The 19454-nt window shown below is 38.8% G+C and overlaps 1 protein-coding gene across 1 annotated transcript in view; it reads left to right on the top strand.

Annotated features, from left to right (window-relative positions):
- Nucleotides 1-19454, top strand: part of C6H3orf67 (chromosome 6 C3orf67 homolog) — a 229254-nt gene that overhangs the window by 97888 nt on the left and 111912 nt on the right. The window contains exon 7 of the mRNA XM_013346793.2: nt 10663-10800. Coding sequence (XP_013202247.1) covers nt 10663-10800 — 138 coding nt within the window. The remainder of the gene's footprint in view (nt 1-10662; nt 10801-19454) is intronic.

Here is a 19454-nt window from a genome sequence, read left to right as displayed (position 1 = left end):
TCCTTTGTATTTGGCAAATTTAAAGAAAATACTATACTATTTATCTTATTTTCATGGCTCTAAAATTTTATACTTAATTTACCTTTTATAATAACTAAAGAAAACTTTAATTATGACTATCTAGTCTTCAACTCCGTCAAAGACCCCGGAAGTATAAAATGTTACCTAATGACAGAGATATCTTGCTGCCTAGACAATCACCCTAGGGTCTTCTGTAATGTTGGTGCATCCAACTTTGACCTTCAGTGTATCTGACAGATATTTTGAAAAACAAGGAATTTTTAAGGACTGTTGTGCCTTGTCTTGGCAATGTTTGGCACTCACTTATTCAGTTGAGGCAGTGGCAGTTTCTTTGCCCAGATGGCTGACTTTTGCAATTTACAAAAAGCAAATTTACATGGAGTTTCTTTGATTCCCATTATCTTCTCTAAAGGAGATTGATACTACCAGGCATACGTGTCTTTCTGTCAAGAAAAACTTTTTGTTTACAATAGAAATGCCATATTCCGTAGGTCTTTGAATATTCTATAGATGTCTGAAGACCATCTACTATCTAAATATATCTGTTTATAACCTTGAAAACATACCTAACATGACTATAAGTCTATTATAAATGACTATTAATCTGTATTTCTTAATTATTCATTACATTTTTAAATGAACTGTATAAACACAATACCTTAAACAAGAGTAGAAACACATATACACATAACGAAGTTAACCTTAAATTTGTATCAAAAAACCAAAAGTTATATCATTGAAAAGTATTTTAAAATTAATGGTATTTTTTGGATTAAAGATTCAATAATCTACCCTTTTATCTCATTTGATAAAATATATATGATATATACCTTATATATAATAATTTCTATATCATATTCCTTTTTTCCTTTAGAAAGATATATTTTAATTTAACACTTTTATTTAGCTTCTTTTATACTCTGACCAATAACAACTTGTAACCAGTCCCTTAAATGATCTATAACACGCTATAAGTCATTTTTTGAGAATATTGGTGTCATTCTATAGACTACTTCCTGTTGTTTGGATGCACTGGTATCTTTGGGAGAACCTGGAGAAAATCAGGATAATTGTTAAGTCTTGGTTGGAGTAGTCTGTGAGGCTGAATCTCTCATCCAGCAGCCTTGAAGCTGTTCTGGATGCAGAATTCAGAGGAAATTGCAACAGAGGTACTCTCAATTGCTGGACAGTCTGGGCCATTCATTTTTATTGGTGTTGGTCTCCTTGTTCTGAAAATATGTAATCTTTTAAAGAATACATTACAAGTATGGAATATGTGGTGTGCACAAGTCAGTTAAGGATGATTTTTTTGTTTTGTTTGAACAGATAAAATATACATTACATGTCTTATAGTTCTTTTAAGGCTTTTTTTTTATGTCTGTAGACAAGATTTCAGGGGGACTTCCTCAATAAAATCTGATTTTCTTTAACCTGGAATAAATCCACAGCTTCTCATTTCCTGTGGAAATAAAAGCATAACCTCTCCCACAATGCAACATACCTTTTGACTTAAATTCTGAAGTCAAGATATTTTTAAAATATAGAGATTGGTTTAATTTAGCAGCTTAATCCAGTATCTCTTAGCAGTCAAAAATTTAAAGACAACACAATAACATACACAATGCAGACTCTGTATATTTCCCGACGAGACATGACCCTTTTTCTTATTACTTTGCCTCCCTTCTTAAGGACTTCATTATTTTAAAAGTATATATTTCTTTTTATGATTGTCTTTACCTTCTCTTTTCTCTTCCAAGCCTGTGTACATTTTTAAACATACTGTAACGTGTTTAGAGGGCTTTTTTTCCCATCTGAATCTCTCTTTATTGCATATCTGTAATCTTTTTCTGACCACATGAGCCTTTAAACTGCTAAGCGGAGTGGTTAGGACCAAAGCCTCTGCTTTGGCAGCTGGCTTCTGTAGATGTTAACTCGATTCATGAAATGACCAGACTAGCTTAAAGATAAACAATTATCTTTTTACTTATTATAAGGGGAAACTCACGCCACAAGAATGTAAAGTCCAAGTTCTGCTGTATTCTTCAGGAATCACCCAGAGAGAGTGAGCACCTGGTACGTCCCAGTTATTCTTCCTGGGCTTCAGGTAGCCACACCTTAACTAGGTTCCACTTCTTAAAGATGATTGGTTAACAAAGCTTCCCCCATCAGGCTCCACCTTGTTTGGTTTCCTGTGAGCCTAGTTTCATGGCGGAGGTACTGGCACAAGAGCCACATTTACTGAACCAATTCTGGGGAGTTTTGGGATCCATGTTACCACCAAATAGTGTGCCACCTGCTGCTCATAAACCCCATTAAAGTGTTTGGTACCAGGCCCTCTTAAAAAGCCACGTGGTCTTAAAAAGCCATGTCTCTGCTTTCTACTAGCAAACAGAGCCCAACCAAGGAAAAGCAGTTACCAAAAAGCTAAGTTTGCCTCCCTTTTGTGTGTTTAGAACCTTTCTTTAAGCTTTGTCAGGTCTTTAAATTCCATATTAGAATGCCATTTGTTGGTGGATGTTTCTTTCCTGGCATCAGCTCCAAAATAAATACACTGAGGCTTATATTAATTACAGATGCTCAGCCAATCTCAGACTTGTTACTAGCTAACTCTTACAACTGTGTTAATACATATTTCTTAGCTATGCTTTGCCACATGTCTTGGTACCTTTCCTCAGTACGACATGTCCATCTTGCTTCTCTGCACTTCATCTGCTCATGACTCCCTGACTCTGCCCTTCTTCCTCCCAACATTCGCTGGTTGGCTGTCCCACCATACTTCCTGCATGACTACCAGCCAGTCAGTTCTTTATTAACCAATGAGGGAAATATGTATTCATGGTGTACATAAGGGTTATTCCACAGCACAAACAACTCTGAGATTTTATCCTACCCCAGTAAGAATAGCTTAGAACAAAACAATTGTCAGCAAATGCTGGAGAAGATATTGGGAGAAGTGTGAGCTCACACCACGATTGCTGTTGCCCATCCCCTCACTCCATCACCCTTTCCCTCCAAATGGCCCTTTTCTGCTTTACTGCCATGAGTATTATCTTCTTCCTCTACAAGTTCCTTCCCTTAAGATCTCTTCTCCTCCTTGTGTGGCCCCTTTTATAATTCTGCCCCACAAACAAAACATATAATACAAATTTAAATCTAGCATCTTCATGAGAAAAGCATAGCATTTGTCTTTCTTTACATATCAATTAACAGTTCTGTTTTCTCCTGAAAATGTCATGAATTCAGTTTTCTTTACATTGAGTAAAATTCCTTTGTGTATAATGTGCCACCTTGCTTGGTTCACTCAGCTGTTGATGCTCATCTGATCTATTCAGTTCTTAGCTGTGATGAACAGTACATCACCAGAGATAACTGGGCAAGCATATCTGTGGTAGAAGTTAGTGTCTTTGAGTGTATGACCCGAGAGTGATATACCTGGGTCATATGTCAGTTCTAATTTTAGTTTCTTGAGACATCACTATAATGATTTCTATGGGGACTGCCCCGGCTGACATTGTGGAACATCAGTAAAAATTGAGTGTTTTTCTTCACCACAGCCGTGCCAGCATTTGTTATGCTTTATTTTAATTTCATATTCACGGTGGCTAAGAATGCTGAACATTTTCAAATATTTATTGGCCATTGCATTTATCCTTTTGAGGACTGTTCAGTTTTCTAGCTCACTTATTAATTGGAAGATTTTTTTTTCTGGCACTGATTTTCTCCACATTGGGAAAGTGTTACTCTTGAACAACCTTCACTGCATCCCAGTCTTCACACACACTGTGCCATGATTTCTATATGGGTCTATGGATTTTTTTAATTTTGTCCCTGGTTTTTTTGGTGACCACATATTTGTGTAGTTTCTCTGGTTTCTAAAGCTATTACTTTATTTTTTATCTGTTGTGATAAGATATGAGGAGTCATTTATCTATGTGTATATGTGTGCATGTGTGTGTTTGATAAGGCTTGCTTTATTACCTATAATGTGAATAATTTTAGAAATATTACTAGAGCTGCTGAGAAGAATGTACATTTGGTATCTGTTGGATAAGATATTTATTAAATCTGGTGAGCTGAAATTTCTATGTTGATGACGTATCTAAAGACAGAAATGAGTTAATGAAGTCACCTAGTCACATAATTACTAAGTCAGGACCTGGGTGACCTTATCTGCCCATCAGTATTTCATTTTCGAAATTAGGAGCCCTAAAATTCAGTCCATGTATATTTATAAGAATTACATCTCTTGATTTTATTACCTTCATTAATTTTAATGACCTCCCTTATCTCTTCTTACTATTGGTCTGAAGTCTGCTCTAGCATAGCAGATGCTATGAATGCTACAATAAATACATCTTATCGGCTTGTATTTATTTGTTTGACAACCTAACTTCCATGCTTTGACTCTTTTGTACTGGCTAGTTATATATCAACATGCTAGAGTCATCAGAGAGGAAGGGGGCTCAATTGAGAAAATCCTCCTAAAATCTAGCTGCAGGCACGTTTGAAGGGCATTTTCTTAATTAGTGATTTATGGGGGAGGGACCAGCCCACTAAGGGTGATTTCACCTCTAGGCTGTTGGTCCTGGGTTCTATAAGAAAGCCAACTGAACTAACTGTGAGGAACAAGCTGTGGTACACAACACCTCCCCCACAACATAGCCTCTGCATCAGCTTCTGCCTCCAGGTCCCTGCCGTGTTTGAGTTCCTGTTTTGACTTCCTTTAGTGATGAACAGCTATATAAAGGTGTAAGCCAAATAAACCATTTCATCCCCACTTGTTTTGGTCATGTTGTTTCATCACAGCAATCATAACCATAAGTCAGTCATTTTGCCAGTGGCATATGACACTTGGAGACAATAAATGGTAAGATCTTATTTTTGGTCAGTTATCTCATCTGCAACTTCTAAATGCTGAATGGGGCCTCTTTGTGCTCAAGGGTTCTCTGGGGAGGAGTTTGCAAATCCTTGGAGTTTCCTTGTTTGCTTTTCTGGTTGATTGGATTATTGTATCTTCTTTACTTTCTTCCTTCTTGTTATTATGAAACTACTCTGTTGAACATCTTAGATCCTTTTTATCTCCTTTGATCATCTATTCATCATGAAATTTATTCTTCCCATCCTTCCATGGTTAAGACTGTCTTTCTTAGCCAGGCAATTGTGACCCACGCATTTAATCTCAGCACTCAGGAGACAGAGGCAGGCAGATCTCTGTGAGTTCAAGGCCAGCCTGGTCTACAAGAGCTAATTTCCAGGACAGGCTCCAAAGTTACAGAGAAACCCTGTCTCGAAAAACCAAACAAACAAAAAAAATAAAAGACTGCCTTACTTTTTTCTCTGCTTCTCTGTGTATGATACTCCTTATAAGGACTTTCTGCAGTGCATGCTTAGGGGTCCTGAATTGCTTTAGCTTGTACTTGACTGGCAGTACACATATTTCTCTATAAATTTTAAAAGATAGCTTTGCTGGATATAACAATCTTTGTTTACAATTATGTACTCTCATGTTGTAGTAGGAGCCGCGAGACTGCATCCCCAGCACCCACATAGCTAGCTTATGCCCCGAAATAATTACACGTAAACTGTATTCTTTTAAACACTGCCTGGCCCATTAGTTCCAGCCTCTTATTGGCTAGCTCTTACATATTGACCTAACCCATTTTTAATATCCCTGTAACACCACGAGGTGTCTTACCAGGGAAGATCTTAACCTGCGTCTGCCTGGAGTGGGAGAACCATGGCGACTCCTCAATCTGCTTCTTTCTCCCAGCATTCTGTTCAGTCTTCTCCGCCTACCTAATTCTCTGTCCTATTAAAGGGCCAAGGCAGTCTCTTTATTTAACCAATGAAATCAACACAAAACAGAAGACTCCCACATCACTCTCAGGGCTTAAAATGTATCATTTAATGCTTTGTAGGCTTTGAGAGTTGCTGATGAGAGATCGGATGTTGTAGTTCTGAGTTTTCTCTACAGTTGAAGTGACATTTTCCTTACAACTTACAGCATGTCCCTTGCATTCTGTTTTTGATGTCTTGACTGTGATGTGAGGTAGAAGGTTCTTCTCTGGTGATACTCACTTAAGTTTATAAATGCCTCCTGTGTGGACGTCCATTCCTGTCTTGGATTTTGGAAATTTTCTGCTATCATTTCAGTGTCTAATAAGTTAGATTTTTGTGTCAACTCCTTCCCCATGTATTCTTAGGTTTGGTGTCTTAAACATATCCCAAAGTTCTAGAAAGATTACTCAATGATCTTTCTTGTAATGTTGTATAAATTTATGTATGTTGGACATGTTGCTGCCTCAGCCTTGTTTTGATATTCTTTATTTTACTAGTCTTTGTTCCTGATAGTTTTTAGGATGGGGGTTGTTTATTTGTTTGACTGGGCCTTTTATGTTTAGCATCCTCTAATAGTTAGTTTTAAGAATTTTCAATTCCATGCTGAATTTTTACTCATTTTTTTTAAAATTCCTGAGCCAAATGGTTGTTTCATCTACTTTACTGACTTCTTTGTCTGGGTCCTAAATTTCCTTTCTTCATCTGTGTACTCGTTAATGTCCTCTATGTATCATTGATCCTTTTGAAAAGTAACTCTACAGCCTTTGTCTTGTGTTTTAGGGTTTCTGGTGTTGGGGATCTGTGAATTTGTTGAGGTGACATAGTGGCTTGCCTTCTTATGTTTAGTGTGTGTGTGTGTGTGTGTGTGTGTGTGTGTGTGTGTGTGTGTGTGTGTGTGTTGCACCTCTGTTGGTATGGATATGTCCTCCAGGTTTTTTTTCCCTTTTTCACTCTTTTTGTTTCCACATTTCATTTTCTGAGTCTTCTGGTGAGTTGTCTTCACTGAGTTTGTGTTTCTTCATCACTCTCTGAAAGGGAAATTGAGTGTAAAATATAGACAATGATTTGACGGAAGCCCTGTGGTTGACTTGCAGTAGAAGACACTAGTGTTTCAACACAGCCCAGAGATAGTGGGCACAGTGATTCAGAGTGAGAAAATATAGATTATAGGCTTGAGGGGGCTGTTTGTTTCATTTTGTTTTGTAGTTTATACTTTGTTAGGACTAAAGGTACTAATAATTAAATAAAAAGGGGTAAGAGCCAGGTGTGGGGGCACGCACCTTTAATCCCAGCACTTGGGAGGCAGAGGAAGGTCTGTACCAAGATTTTTTTCTTTGGGGCCAACAACTAGCCCCTAAATCATGACATGGAGACTTATTCTTAGTCATAAATGCTTGATCTAGCTTAGGCTCATTTCTGGCCAGCTCTTTTAACTTAAATTAACCTGTTTCTCTTGATTGACCTTTTGCCTAGGGGCTTTTCCCCTTCTCACTCTCTTTCTGTAAGTCTTACTTTCACTGCTTCTTGTGTGTGGTTGGCTTCTGGCTCCTGTCTTCTGTCCTGGGCATCTCCCCTCATTCTATCCTCTCTCTTCTCATTCTTGTCTTCTTCTCTCAAGCTTATTTTTTTCCCTTTTTTTATTCTCTCTGCCTGCCAGCCTCTCTTCTCCTTTCTTCTGCCTAGCTATTGGCTGTTCAGCTCTTTATTAGGTCAGTCAGGTGACTTAAGACAAATGCAACATGTCTTTACATAAAGAAATACACATCCTTACATCTTTAAACAAATACAGCACAAACAGATGTAACACACCTTTACACAGTTAAAGTAATATTCCACAGCATAAACAAATGTAACACATCTTTGCCAAGTTGAAATAATGTCCCACAACAGATCCCTGAGTTTGATGCTAGCAGAGCAAGTACAAGGACAGCTAGGACTACAAAGAGAAACCCTGTCTTGAAAAGCCAAATAAAAAGGGGAGCATGAAGTATAAATAAGAGGTAGAATATATGGATGGGAACTAAGAAACAATAAAGAATATGTTACAGATTAATTTTAGAACAAATAAGGATAGTTATAGGAGCCTCTTTGGGTAAAATACAAGCTAAAACAAAAGAACTAAACATTTGAAGTACAAAAAAGTGTCAGGAGGGCCGGGTGATGGTGGCGCACGCTTTTAATCCCAGCACTCGGGAGGCAGAGGCAGGTGGATCTCTATGAGTTCGAGGCCAGCCTGGTCTATAAGAGGTAGTTCCAGAACAGGCTGCAAAACTACAGAGAAACCCTGTCTCCAAAAAAACAAAACAAAACCAAAAGAAAAGTGTCAGTATGAGCTGGAGAGATGGCCCAGCAGTTAAAAGTACTGGCTGCTCTTACAGAAGACCAGAGTTCAGTTCCCAGCACCCACATGGTGGTTCACAAGCATTCCCATCCAGGGGTTCCAACCTTCTTCTGGCCTCCACAGGTACTACATGCATGTGGTGTACAGTCATACATGCCGGTGATGTAGCTATGCACATGAAATAGAGCCTTTCTAAAGATGTCAATTAAAAAAATAAAGTCAGAAGGTACTATTGTTTTAGGGTAGAGCCCCAAAGACCACACAGTACAGCCAAAGTCCAAAATGAGTAAGAGTCTGTACTAAGTTGGCCTGGGCCTGCCTGGAAACACTTCTCACAGAGCAGTCTCCAATGCACTTTACAGTGAGTTTTTTAAAGCAAAGAATACAGAAACCCTGCATCCTGGTTGGCAGTTGCAGGTGACAAGCAAACAGATTAGCAAAAGCCAAAAACATTTTTGTTTTTGACCCTGAGTTTTTAGAACAGGGTTCGGTACTTTGCCGCTGGAATTTTCACAGTGGAGCTAGAAAGAAAACTGGGGGGGGGGGGGGGAGAGGAGTCAGTTTCAGGCTAAATCAAAGATGACTCCAGTGAAGACAAGATGGAGGAAGCTTTTCCCTGCCATGCTATAACATTGTCAGTGTTTCTTCTCATGTGATTTCACCCCCTGTCTTTTATAGTAGCTCTTTTAATAGGCAAGGGCTACTAGTCTCAGTAAGTCAAATTACTTAAATCATATCTCCTCCTCCCTGCTCAGAAGATCTTCTGTGTAAGACTTCACAGAAATCACCCCTATCTGGTGCCTGTCCTTGCCTGACAGCTCCAGTCCCGTCTTGCTGTGCTAGGGATCATAGCTTCCCCTGGGGATCTTGGCTAGGCCTCCAAGGAGATCTGGATGATTCTCTTCTTTATTTTGAGTGTATGTTTCCTGGATATTCACCTCCCCAGAGGATCTCAGATGTTTTTGTCCCATGGTTCTTGCACAAGGAAGCTTGTGTTTGCTGGCCAGCCTGCGTAAGGCTCCGTGCCCTTCTTGAGTGCCTGCCATACCATGCCAGTTTGGGAATAATCTCAGCTCATGCTCCCATCCAGCACTTGTACAGCCGCCTTCACAGCCAGCACCACGCTAGGCTTTCCTGCCCTCAACACATGAGCTGTCTGTCATTTCTGTAGTTTTGGAAGTTGCTTGCTCATCACTTCAATTTACTCAAATAATGTGGTATCCTTCTCGGGTCTCTGATGGAGATCAAAGACTAGATATTTATACTCTTCTTTGTTACCGTATTCAGAAAATAAACTTACATAAGAGATACAGGGAGAACTTTGGTTAGAATGTAAAATAAAATGGAAAAATAAATATATTTTTTAAAAAAGAGATATAAAGTTTATAATGTTGAAAAATATAAAAACTTAAATTGTTTATCTAAGATGTTTTTAAGTCTAAAAACATATTTTCCGATGGTAATACAAATTATGAAAGAAAATAATTTATTTATAAAACTTTGGACTAAGATAGGATAGATAATACAGGTTGTTTTTTTTTTTGCCAAATTTGCCAAAGACATAGGAACTAAACATTGTGAATGTAATTTTTACTTGATAATTGTTCTTATGGTATATAGTTAGAGTTAAAACCTTTCCTTTTTATTTAGACAAAAGAGGGAAATGTAGATATTTTTACACTGTGAAAATGTGTCTTTGCTAAGGCACCTTCTGATTGGTTTAATAAAGAGCTGAATGGACAATAGCTAGGCAGGAAGAGGCATAGGCAGGACATCAGGGCCAGAGAGGGCTCAGGAAAGGTAAAGAAGCTAGGAGATACAGAGCAAGCAGGATATGCAGGAGAGGTAACAGCCATGAGCCGCATGGCAGAATATGGATGGATATAAATGGGCTAACTTAAGATATAAGAACTAGTTAGAAGCAAGCCTAAGCCATGGGCCAGGCTTTCATAATTCCTAAGAAGTCTCCATGTCATAATTTGGGAGTTGGTGGGAAGAGAAAGACTCATTACAGGCTACATCTCTGCTGGCCACTTGATCCTTTCCTGATCACCCTTCTCATGACATCCGTGTTAAGTCAGGACAAGTAAATGGCCTGAGTACTTCTGCGCAGAGGATTTGATAGCTCTCCCCTCAGCTTACTTTCTTTCTCTGTTTTCCTGCTATTGTTTGTGTGCTTCTGATGTTCTCTGGCTCTTTGATTCGTAAGAACCATGACTAGTTGGGACTCTTCTCCATGGGTCACAAAGAGGCAGTTTCTAATCTCCCTCTTACCCAGAAATGCCATGTTCTTTCTACAGGCATCACTGTAGAAAGTTGAATAAGTTGTTCCAAGTTGTACTCTAAAATGGTTTTGCCTTACTTGGTTTCATTATAGAGTTTGCTCAATTATCAGAAATGGCTTATGTTTAGAGCATGGGTGTTCTTATTTCAAATTGGATATGGCATTCCCTTTTTGACAGATGAACCCACAGATATGATTCCACGAAGCTGTCAACTTGCAACAGATGTTCCTCATGTGACACAGCTGCTGAACATGACAAAAGTCTGCCAAACTGAAATAAAATTTGGAGGTCACCGTCTACGATCAGCAGAATCGGGTATGCACTGAGGTTCCCATAAGCATATGTGTGCCCGTCCCCTGGCAGGTGTCTTCCTCTAAAGATGTCGCTAAACCTCACTCCTCCACAGTTCTGCTCATCTCACTGCCAACCCAGGCTGACAACTAAAATGAAGAACTTGGCATGTGAACATTTGACCCCCAGAAAACATTTTCTACTTCAGCACTGTGATTTACTGGGGGAGAGGAAACGGTAGGGAGAGACATGAAACAATGCTTTTCTGTAGTATGGTTATTCCTCTGTGGAAAATGTTCCTTTACTCAAGTGCTACAATATAAGCTAAGCAATGCTGCTCTCTGCAGAAACTGTAGGGAGTGATGGAACTGCAGCCAACTGGATGGTCATTGTCAGTTTGAAAGAGGAAACTTCAGTTCAGTTATTGACAGTGCTGCCCTGCCTGAGTATGTCTGAAAGTCTAAAGACTTTCCTTTCGAAACCTGTAAGCTGAACAGAATATTCTGAGGCCTCCAGTATTGCACCTGTATACCGACCTCATACCAGTTGGACCAAATCAATGAGATACCTTAATATCAAACCCAATATAACTCAACTCCCTAGATGTTCGAACCCCTAAAACATTTTAAAGTTTAAACATTTTACAGTACAAAACATTTTTTCCCAATGGCTGGACTCTCCCGTTGAGACTTTTGGTTAATTTGGCTGGCTAATCTGATTTGGTTTTGGTTTTCTTTTTTTTTTCCCCTCCACTAGTAATCGCAATGTGCAGCCAACATTAAGAGCACTGTAGCACTCCCCCTGGGAAGGTCATATGGGTCACGTAACACTCAGATACAGGGAGGTAATTCAAAGGAAGCTAGTCATCTGTAAAGCAGGTCCTGAAAGTGTCCTGTGCATATTCATGTGTTTATAATGTGTATTTATAATAAATTAATAAGAGATTTATGGAAGTATGCTAGTGAGGGGAAAGCAAATTCTTGGACCATTTTTCCTAGGATCAATATAAGGAATGGCTTGAGTGATGAAGGCTGTGTTGGAACTACACCATGGGGTCATTTCTCGTCCCTCAATAAGGAGATGGTAACGTTATAGGAAGCTGAATTTAACAGCAGTATTCCACACTGGCAGGACCTGCGATAGTAGAAAGCAGTGGCACTGAGAGAAGCTGACGGGGGAGGTGGCAGAACTTGTGGCTTCACAGATGACAAGAACGGCCAAGAAAGTTGTCAAAGCTTGAAAGGAGGTCAAACAGGAACAATTTTTTTTTCGTTTTATTTTATTTTATTTTGGTTTTTCTTGACAGGGCTTCTCTGTAGCTTTGGAAGCTGTCCTGGAACTAGCTCTTGTAGACCAGGCTGGCCTCAAACTCACAGAGATCCACCTGCCTCTACCTACTGAGTTCTGGGATTAAAGGTGTGTGCATCACCACAGCTGGGCCGGAAAGCATGAACTCTTTATCACCTGTATTTTCTCTGTTAATCTTAATCATTAATTACATGCCTCATGCCACAAGTTAAACATCCCTAAAGAGCTGGACCTATTTTGTCCTCTTTTCAGTACAGAAGAAGTCTGTATGTAAGTAGACACTATACTATTCGCCCTTGATTGCATCATTCCCAAACTAAAACAGCAGAGAGAGAGAATGTATGATGCAAACCTTACCTGTTTCATAATCACCAGTTTGAGTAGGACTTTTGCTAGCAATGAGGCAAACAGTGAAAAAGTATTTGTTATATATACTATATCTAGACATAAATAGAAATAAAAAGATTTCATGCAAGCCATGTTTGTTTAAGGAGCCATGGAAAAATATAAAAGCATAAAAGTAAGTTCATTACCTTTCAGGTAACAGTTTATTCTTTTTTTATTTATTTATTAAAGATTTCTGTCTCTTCCCCACCACCGCCTCCCATTTCCCTCCCTCTCCCCCAAGTAAGTCCCCCCCCTCCTCAGCCCGAAAAGCAATCAGGGTTCCCTGTCCTGTGGGAAGGCCCAAGGACCCCCCACCTTCATCCAGGTCTAGCAAGTTGAGCATCCAAACTGCCTAGGCTCCCACTAAGCCAGTGCGTGCAGTAGGATCAGAAACCCATTGCCATTGTTCTTGAGTTCTCAGTAGTCCTCACTGTTCGCTATGTTCAGAGAGTCCAGTTTTATCCCAGGCTTTTTCAGACCCAGGCCAGCTGGTCTTGGTGAGTTCCCAGTAAAACATCCCCATTATCTCAGTGTGTGGGTGCACCCCTTGCGGTCTTGAGTTCCTTGCTCGTACTCTCTCTCCTTCTGCTCCTGATTTGGACCTTGAGATTTCTGTCCGGTGCTCCAATGTGAGTCTCTGTCTCTGTCTCCTTTCATCGCCTGATGAAGGTTAATATTAAGGAGGATGACTGTATGTTTTTCTTTGGGTTCTCCTTATTTAGCTTCTCTAGGACCCGTAATTGTAGGCTCAATGACCTTTGTTTATGGCTAGAAACCAAATATGAGTGAGTACATCCCATGTTCCTCTTTTTGGGTCTGGCTTACCTCACTCAGGATAGTGTTTTCTATTTCCATCCATTTGTATGCAAAATTCAAGAAGTCCTTGTTTTTTACTGCTGAGTAGTACTCTAATATGTATATATTCCATACTTTCTTCATACATTCTTCCATTGAAGGGCATCTAGGTTGTTTCCAGGTTCTGGCTATCACAAACAATGTTGTGATAACATCATTATAACATCGTAGAGCATATTCCCACCAGCAATGGATGAGTGTACCCCTTTCTCCACAACCTCTCCAACAAAGGCAATCATTGGTGTTTTTTATTTTAGCCATTCTGACAGGTGTAAGATGTTATCTTAAAGTTGTCTTGATTTGCATTTCCCTGATCGCTAAGGAGCATGATCTTAAGTGTCTTTTGGTCATTTGAACTTCTTCCATTGAGAATTCTCTGTTCAGCTCAGTTCCCCATTTTATAATTGGGTTAATTAGCCTTTTACGGTCTAGTTTCTTGAGATCTTTATATATTTTGGAGATCGCCCTGGGAAGGGGAATTAGATGAGATCTCCTGCGTAAACTGGGGGCGGAGATTGGGAGGAGGTGAGAAAAAGGAAGAGGATGGGAGATGGAAACATGAGGGAATGGCATGGTCAAGGGAAGAGAGGGACCGAGTGGGAGAGCAATGAAAGAGAGATATTAATAGAGAGAACCAACTGGTTGTTTTATTAACTGTGTTTAAAATAAATACAAGTGAATGTACAATATCATTGTCATCTTATTTAAATCTCTCACAGGTACTTTAAGTCAATAAGAGTTAATAAATACTAATCACATCAGTGTTATAACTAAGCAGAAACATTTTCATAAACTATATTCAAGCCCAACTTACAGAGGAGAATACTGGTATTTCTCTTGCAAATTTGTAAGTGGACTTTTGATGTAATAGTAATCAATTCAATCTGCATCATGTATACAGAAAATTACTAATTACCAAAATCCATGTGCATATTTCTTTTTCTTTGTGACTACCAATTATACTCATTGTAATCCATTATGATTGTGCCTTTTAGGCCAGTCTCATTGCACATGCGTGATAGTCAAGATGACATGAACACACATGGTACTGGGTGATTCTCTTTCTGAAAATATATTTTGGTAGCCGATTTTCATATATGTGAACTTTAAATCTTACTAAAAGAGAATATATTAATAACTTTTGCTTTTTTTCAAGTGTTTGGTTTGAATGGTATTTCTAAGATTTATACCCAAGAGTAGAGTGTTGTAAATGTGGATGAGCCAGCAGATGTGTCTTTATTTGAACTATTTGTTTTTGCTGCCTTCTAGAAAGTGAACTCGCACAATGAAATTTGAATTGCATGAGAAAATGACTGTGTGCTCATATAATTGGCTGTGTAGTATTCATGTAAATTTTGGTATTTTATCATAAATGCACATATTGAGAGATCCCAATGAGGCTTCTAGAGAACTAACCATTTCCTGTGGACTTTCACACAACTAAAAAAAGAAACCTTGGAGTTTTTAACAGTTTTAGACTGTTTTATTGAATGCTATATAGCTTAATTAAAAGCATTGAATGGAATTAATAAAATCACTGTTTCTAAGAAGCCAGTGTTTCCAAAAAGTTCCGCATTCCCACTATACTCTTTGTCAATTCCCAGTGCACATTAGTGCTGTGCAATCTGATAATCTTACTTTCATTAATGGAACCCCAGTTTAATTGAACCAGAGAATGTGGTCTGTTTTTTGAAATGAAGCATTCAGCATTAATGATAAGATACAGTGCCCCACTGAACACAAATCAAAAGTAGTAATTTACTCAAAAATTGGAAGGTGGTTTTCCCTATTATCCAGCTTTTCACAACAGCCATCTAACTAGGTTTTCAATTTCTTAAAAATAAGAGGAAACCGACATCCCTACCTCACAGCTGTAGACTTGTGAATTAATCCATCTGGAACACAAGAGAAAGAGGGCGGGATGGAGGGAGAGGGTGTAGGAAGGAAGAGGATGAATCATCAAACTGTCTTTCCACCTGGTTAAATCTGTATTTTATTTCTTGTTTAGAGTCCATATTATGAAAGCTAGATTCAAGTCAAAAATCACTTTTCATTGTGAAACAAAAAATCTAAAAGAAAAGTGAATTTGTGTATGCTGTCATGAGAGCCAAGGCACCTCCCATAATTCACGAGTTAGTTGAATTAATATTGTGAAAATAGCTATATTGCCAAAATCAATCTGAAGATTCAGTGCAAATCTTATGAAAGGTCCAGTAACAGTCTTCATATGAATATGGAAAAAAATGAATCCTAAATTTTATTATCAAAGGACAACAGACCCCAGATGCCAAAACAGTGTTAAGCAAAAAGACCAATGATGGTGATATCAATTTTCCCCTTTCAGATTATACTATGGAGCCATAATAACAAAAGGAACCTGGTACTGCACAAAAGTAGGTCAGTAGGTCAACAGAGTGGAATAAAGGACCAAAGGAAAACCACAAAACTACAACTACCTGATTTTTGTTAGAAAGATGTCAAAAACATACAGGGAGAAAAGACAATCCTTTCAACAAATGGTGTGGGAAAAGCTGGATACTGAGACATAGAAGAATGGCTCTGTCTGTGATAGTCAGGACTGTGACTGCAGAGTTTTGTCAGCTGGTGACCAATGGAAGCCTAGGTCAGACTGCAGTGTGGTCCCCTTGCTGGAAGAGAAAACATGATGACCTAGGTAGGACACATACAGAAGCTTTAAATAAGCTTCATGGCTACTCTGGAAACCATGAACTAATGCAGATATGGGCAGGAGGAGAAGCCTGCTTTCTCAAGACACGTTTTATTAGAGAGTTTTAATTTTCTAATTATATCAATGATTTATATTAATAATATATTATGTTAGCCCAATTACTGAACATTTGTAAATACTTCTTTCTACATTGCAAGTCTTAAAATTTCTTTAGAATTGATATAGAATTAAAATATATTTCTCTACCAAATACTAATATTTTCACAAATAAGATACAATGGAAGCTGGAATATGATGGCATTCTTGGGATCCGAGCACTCAGGAGGCTGAGACAGGACTTTAAATTTGAGTGCAGCCTTGGCTACATAGCAAGACCCTGACTCAAAAATATGTGTATGCAAATACATAATAGTTAATATATGTTGGATATCTTGAAAAAGTTGTTGGGTTATATAGAATTACAAAGAAATTAAAATTTATTGGCAAATCATAACATCTAGTAAATGTTGAGCTACTTTTTATTTGTTGTATAAAAAATATCTAGTTATTCATCATTGTGAATTTTAAACTACATCGTTTTATTATTATTATTTTAAATAATTTTCAAATTTAAATATATTTTGATCGTATTCTTCCCCCTCCCCCAAGTTACTCAATAACGTCTCAAACGTCTCCTGTACCCTACCCACCTAACTTTTAAGTTTTCTCAAAAAACAAACAAAAACCCAACCACAACAACAACCCCTCCCCCCCAAAAAAGAAACACTAAAGTGTAACCAAATAAAAGCATACACACACACACAAAAAAAAAAAAAAGGAAAAACTTGTGACCAGGAGGTGGTGGTACATACCTTTAATCCCAGCACTCGGGAGCCAGGGGTAGGTAGATCTCTATGGTCAGTCTGGTCTGCAAAGTGAGTTCCAGGACAGCCAGGGCAGCAGGGCAGCAAAATCCTATCTCAAAAAAAAAAAAAAAAACAAATGAAAACAAACAAACTGTGAAACTGTGGAGTCCATTAATTGATCAGCTACATCTGAGCATGAGGCCTGTCCTAGAGAGGTTGATAGACCCAGTGTCTCTGCACTGGAGAAAACTGATTTTTCCCTCTCCTGGGACAGTCATTTCTGACAAGAATGGCAGAACTCATAAAGCCAGCACAGCTGCATGACCAAGACCCAGCAAAGCTGAACCACATGACAGCCACAGTGCCACTTTTGATTTTAGCCTCAGTGTGTTGCTTGCTTGGGGAACTTTTAATATTTGTACAATTTGGGGATATTGGATTGATGGAAATTTTCTTATGAAACATGTAAGCCTTCTCCTAGGAGTATGGCTTCTAAGCTTCCCTAGGAAAGTCCTAAGCATCCTACCCCTCCTGCTATTAGGGAGCTATCCTTATCTATTTGAAGGTCTTCCTTGTGCCTTTAAGGTTGTGACACACATACAGAAGGCAGAGGTCTCTTTAGGAGATATTCATAAAACATCTACCCTTATAATGTACATACTCGGAAACAAGATAATCAAAACAGAGCAAACTTAAAAAGATCAACAAGATTCGGTGGCCTAGAGGATTTGGCCACAGATCAGATTGTAAGCCTCTTCCCACTGTACACTCAGGCGACTACATGGCGTGGACAGCAAAAATTAACGTTTTTTTTTTAATGTAGCCGAAGTTACCTCTGCTATACACAGGGACTTACGTTGATGGGGACGAAACAGTCGTATGACAAACGTGAGTGACTTTGACCTGTAATTTTAATATCTATATAACTTAAAGACTAAGGCTTTATATATTAGAATATTAGATAATCTTTAAACAACTGTACAGCAAATGAGGACAATGACCTCAAAATGTAAACAGTATATAAGTATCTTGACCAGAGGTGGAAATGTATAGTGCAGTATGATAAATATATATTAAAATTTTATCAACATACAAAGTGTCTTAAGCAGAGGTAGAAACATATATGCATACAATATGACAAAATAACTTTGCATAGGTATACAAATATTATAAACAGAAATAGGAGCATATTCAATATAACAAATATAATTTGAATTTATATCAATATAAGAATTCATACCAATGTAAATTGCCTATAAATAATAGCTCCCAAGTATTCACTCTATTACTATTATTATTAGTGTGAGTAAGCTCACACTAATCTTGAGCACAAATGTAGAGAATTACAATAAAGTAGTCTCACACTAGCTCAGAATGGAGTATAATAAGAGGTTTTTTATTTAGGGTAAACGCACAGAACAACAGTCCTCTGCACAAGCAGAAAACAGGAACCGAATCCAGCAGCCAAGAGAAAGACTGCGCCTGTTTTCACATCTGTTTTTATAGTACCCAAGGCCTTGCCCAAAGTGGTCCAGCATCTCCAAGGCCATTGGCTGAAGAAGTTCCCACAGCACACTTGTTCATTCACTTAGTAATCCCATAGAAACACTAACCAGATGCCGTAATACATATGCAGAGGACCTGGTGCAGATCTGTGCACACCCTGGGTCTGCTGCTTCAGCGGTTGTAAATTCATATGACCTTTGCTCATATTGGTTTACAAGGCCTTCTTTTCTCGGTGTCCTCCATCCCCTCTTGCTTTTACACTTTCTTCCTTCTTTTCCCCAGGGTTCCCTGAGTTCTTAGGGGAGAGGTGATGGAGACAACCCATTTAGGTTGAGTGTTCCCAGGTCTCTTACTCTCTGTGTGATGTCAGGCTGTGGGTCTCTGCATTTGTTCCCATCTGCTGCAGGAGGAAGCTTCTTTGCTGATGGTGGAACAAGGCATTGATCTATTGAGTACAGCAGAATATCATTAGGAGTCATTTTGTCAGTACTTTTTTTTTTTTTAGTATTGTTTGGTTTTGCTTTAGGTCCGTGGGCTCTCAAGTCTCATGGTAACCCAGGCAGTGTCAGGTATGGTTTCATCTCATGGACGGGTCTTAAGTCAGATCAGTTATTGGTTGGTAACTCCCACAGCTTTGTGCCACCATTACTCTAGCCATCTTGTAGGCAGTACACCATCGTAGATAAAAGGTTTATGGCTGGCTTGGTGTTTGTTTCTCTCTTGAGAGCATATGGAACATATTCCTGTAACAGATGCACTGTAATGTAGAGGTGAACGAAGCCTATATGTAAGTACCAGCTTGGCATCTCCATCTTCAGTGAGTTATGTGAATGGTGTCTTTAGCAATGAGGTCCTAGTATCAGTTTGTGGAAAGCAACCTATAGTCTTGGCAACAACATAGGTTATTGTAGTAATAGGTGCGGCGGGGCTGCGTCCCCATTACCCCGGCCATACCCCGGCCGCCTCCGGCTAGCTTTACCCGAAATAATTACACGGACACCGCATTCTTTCAATCACTGCTTGGCTCTTTAGCTCCAGCCCTTTTCTCGGCTAACTCTCGCACCTGGACTAGCCCATTTCTAATCATC

The sequence above is a fragment of the Microtus ochrogaster genome, chromosome 6 (genome assembly GCF_000317375.1).
Source record: "Microtus ochrogaster isolate Prairie Vole_2 chromosome 6, MicOch1.0, whole genome shotgun sequence".
Taxonomy (NCBI): domain Eukaryota; kingdom Metazoa; phylum Chordata; class Mammalia; order Rodentia; family Cricetidae; genus Microtus; species Microtus ochrogaster.
Note: the sequence above shows the minus strand (reverse complement) of the source record. Positions and strands in the feature narration are given on the sequence as shown.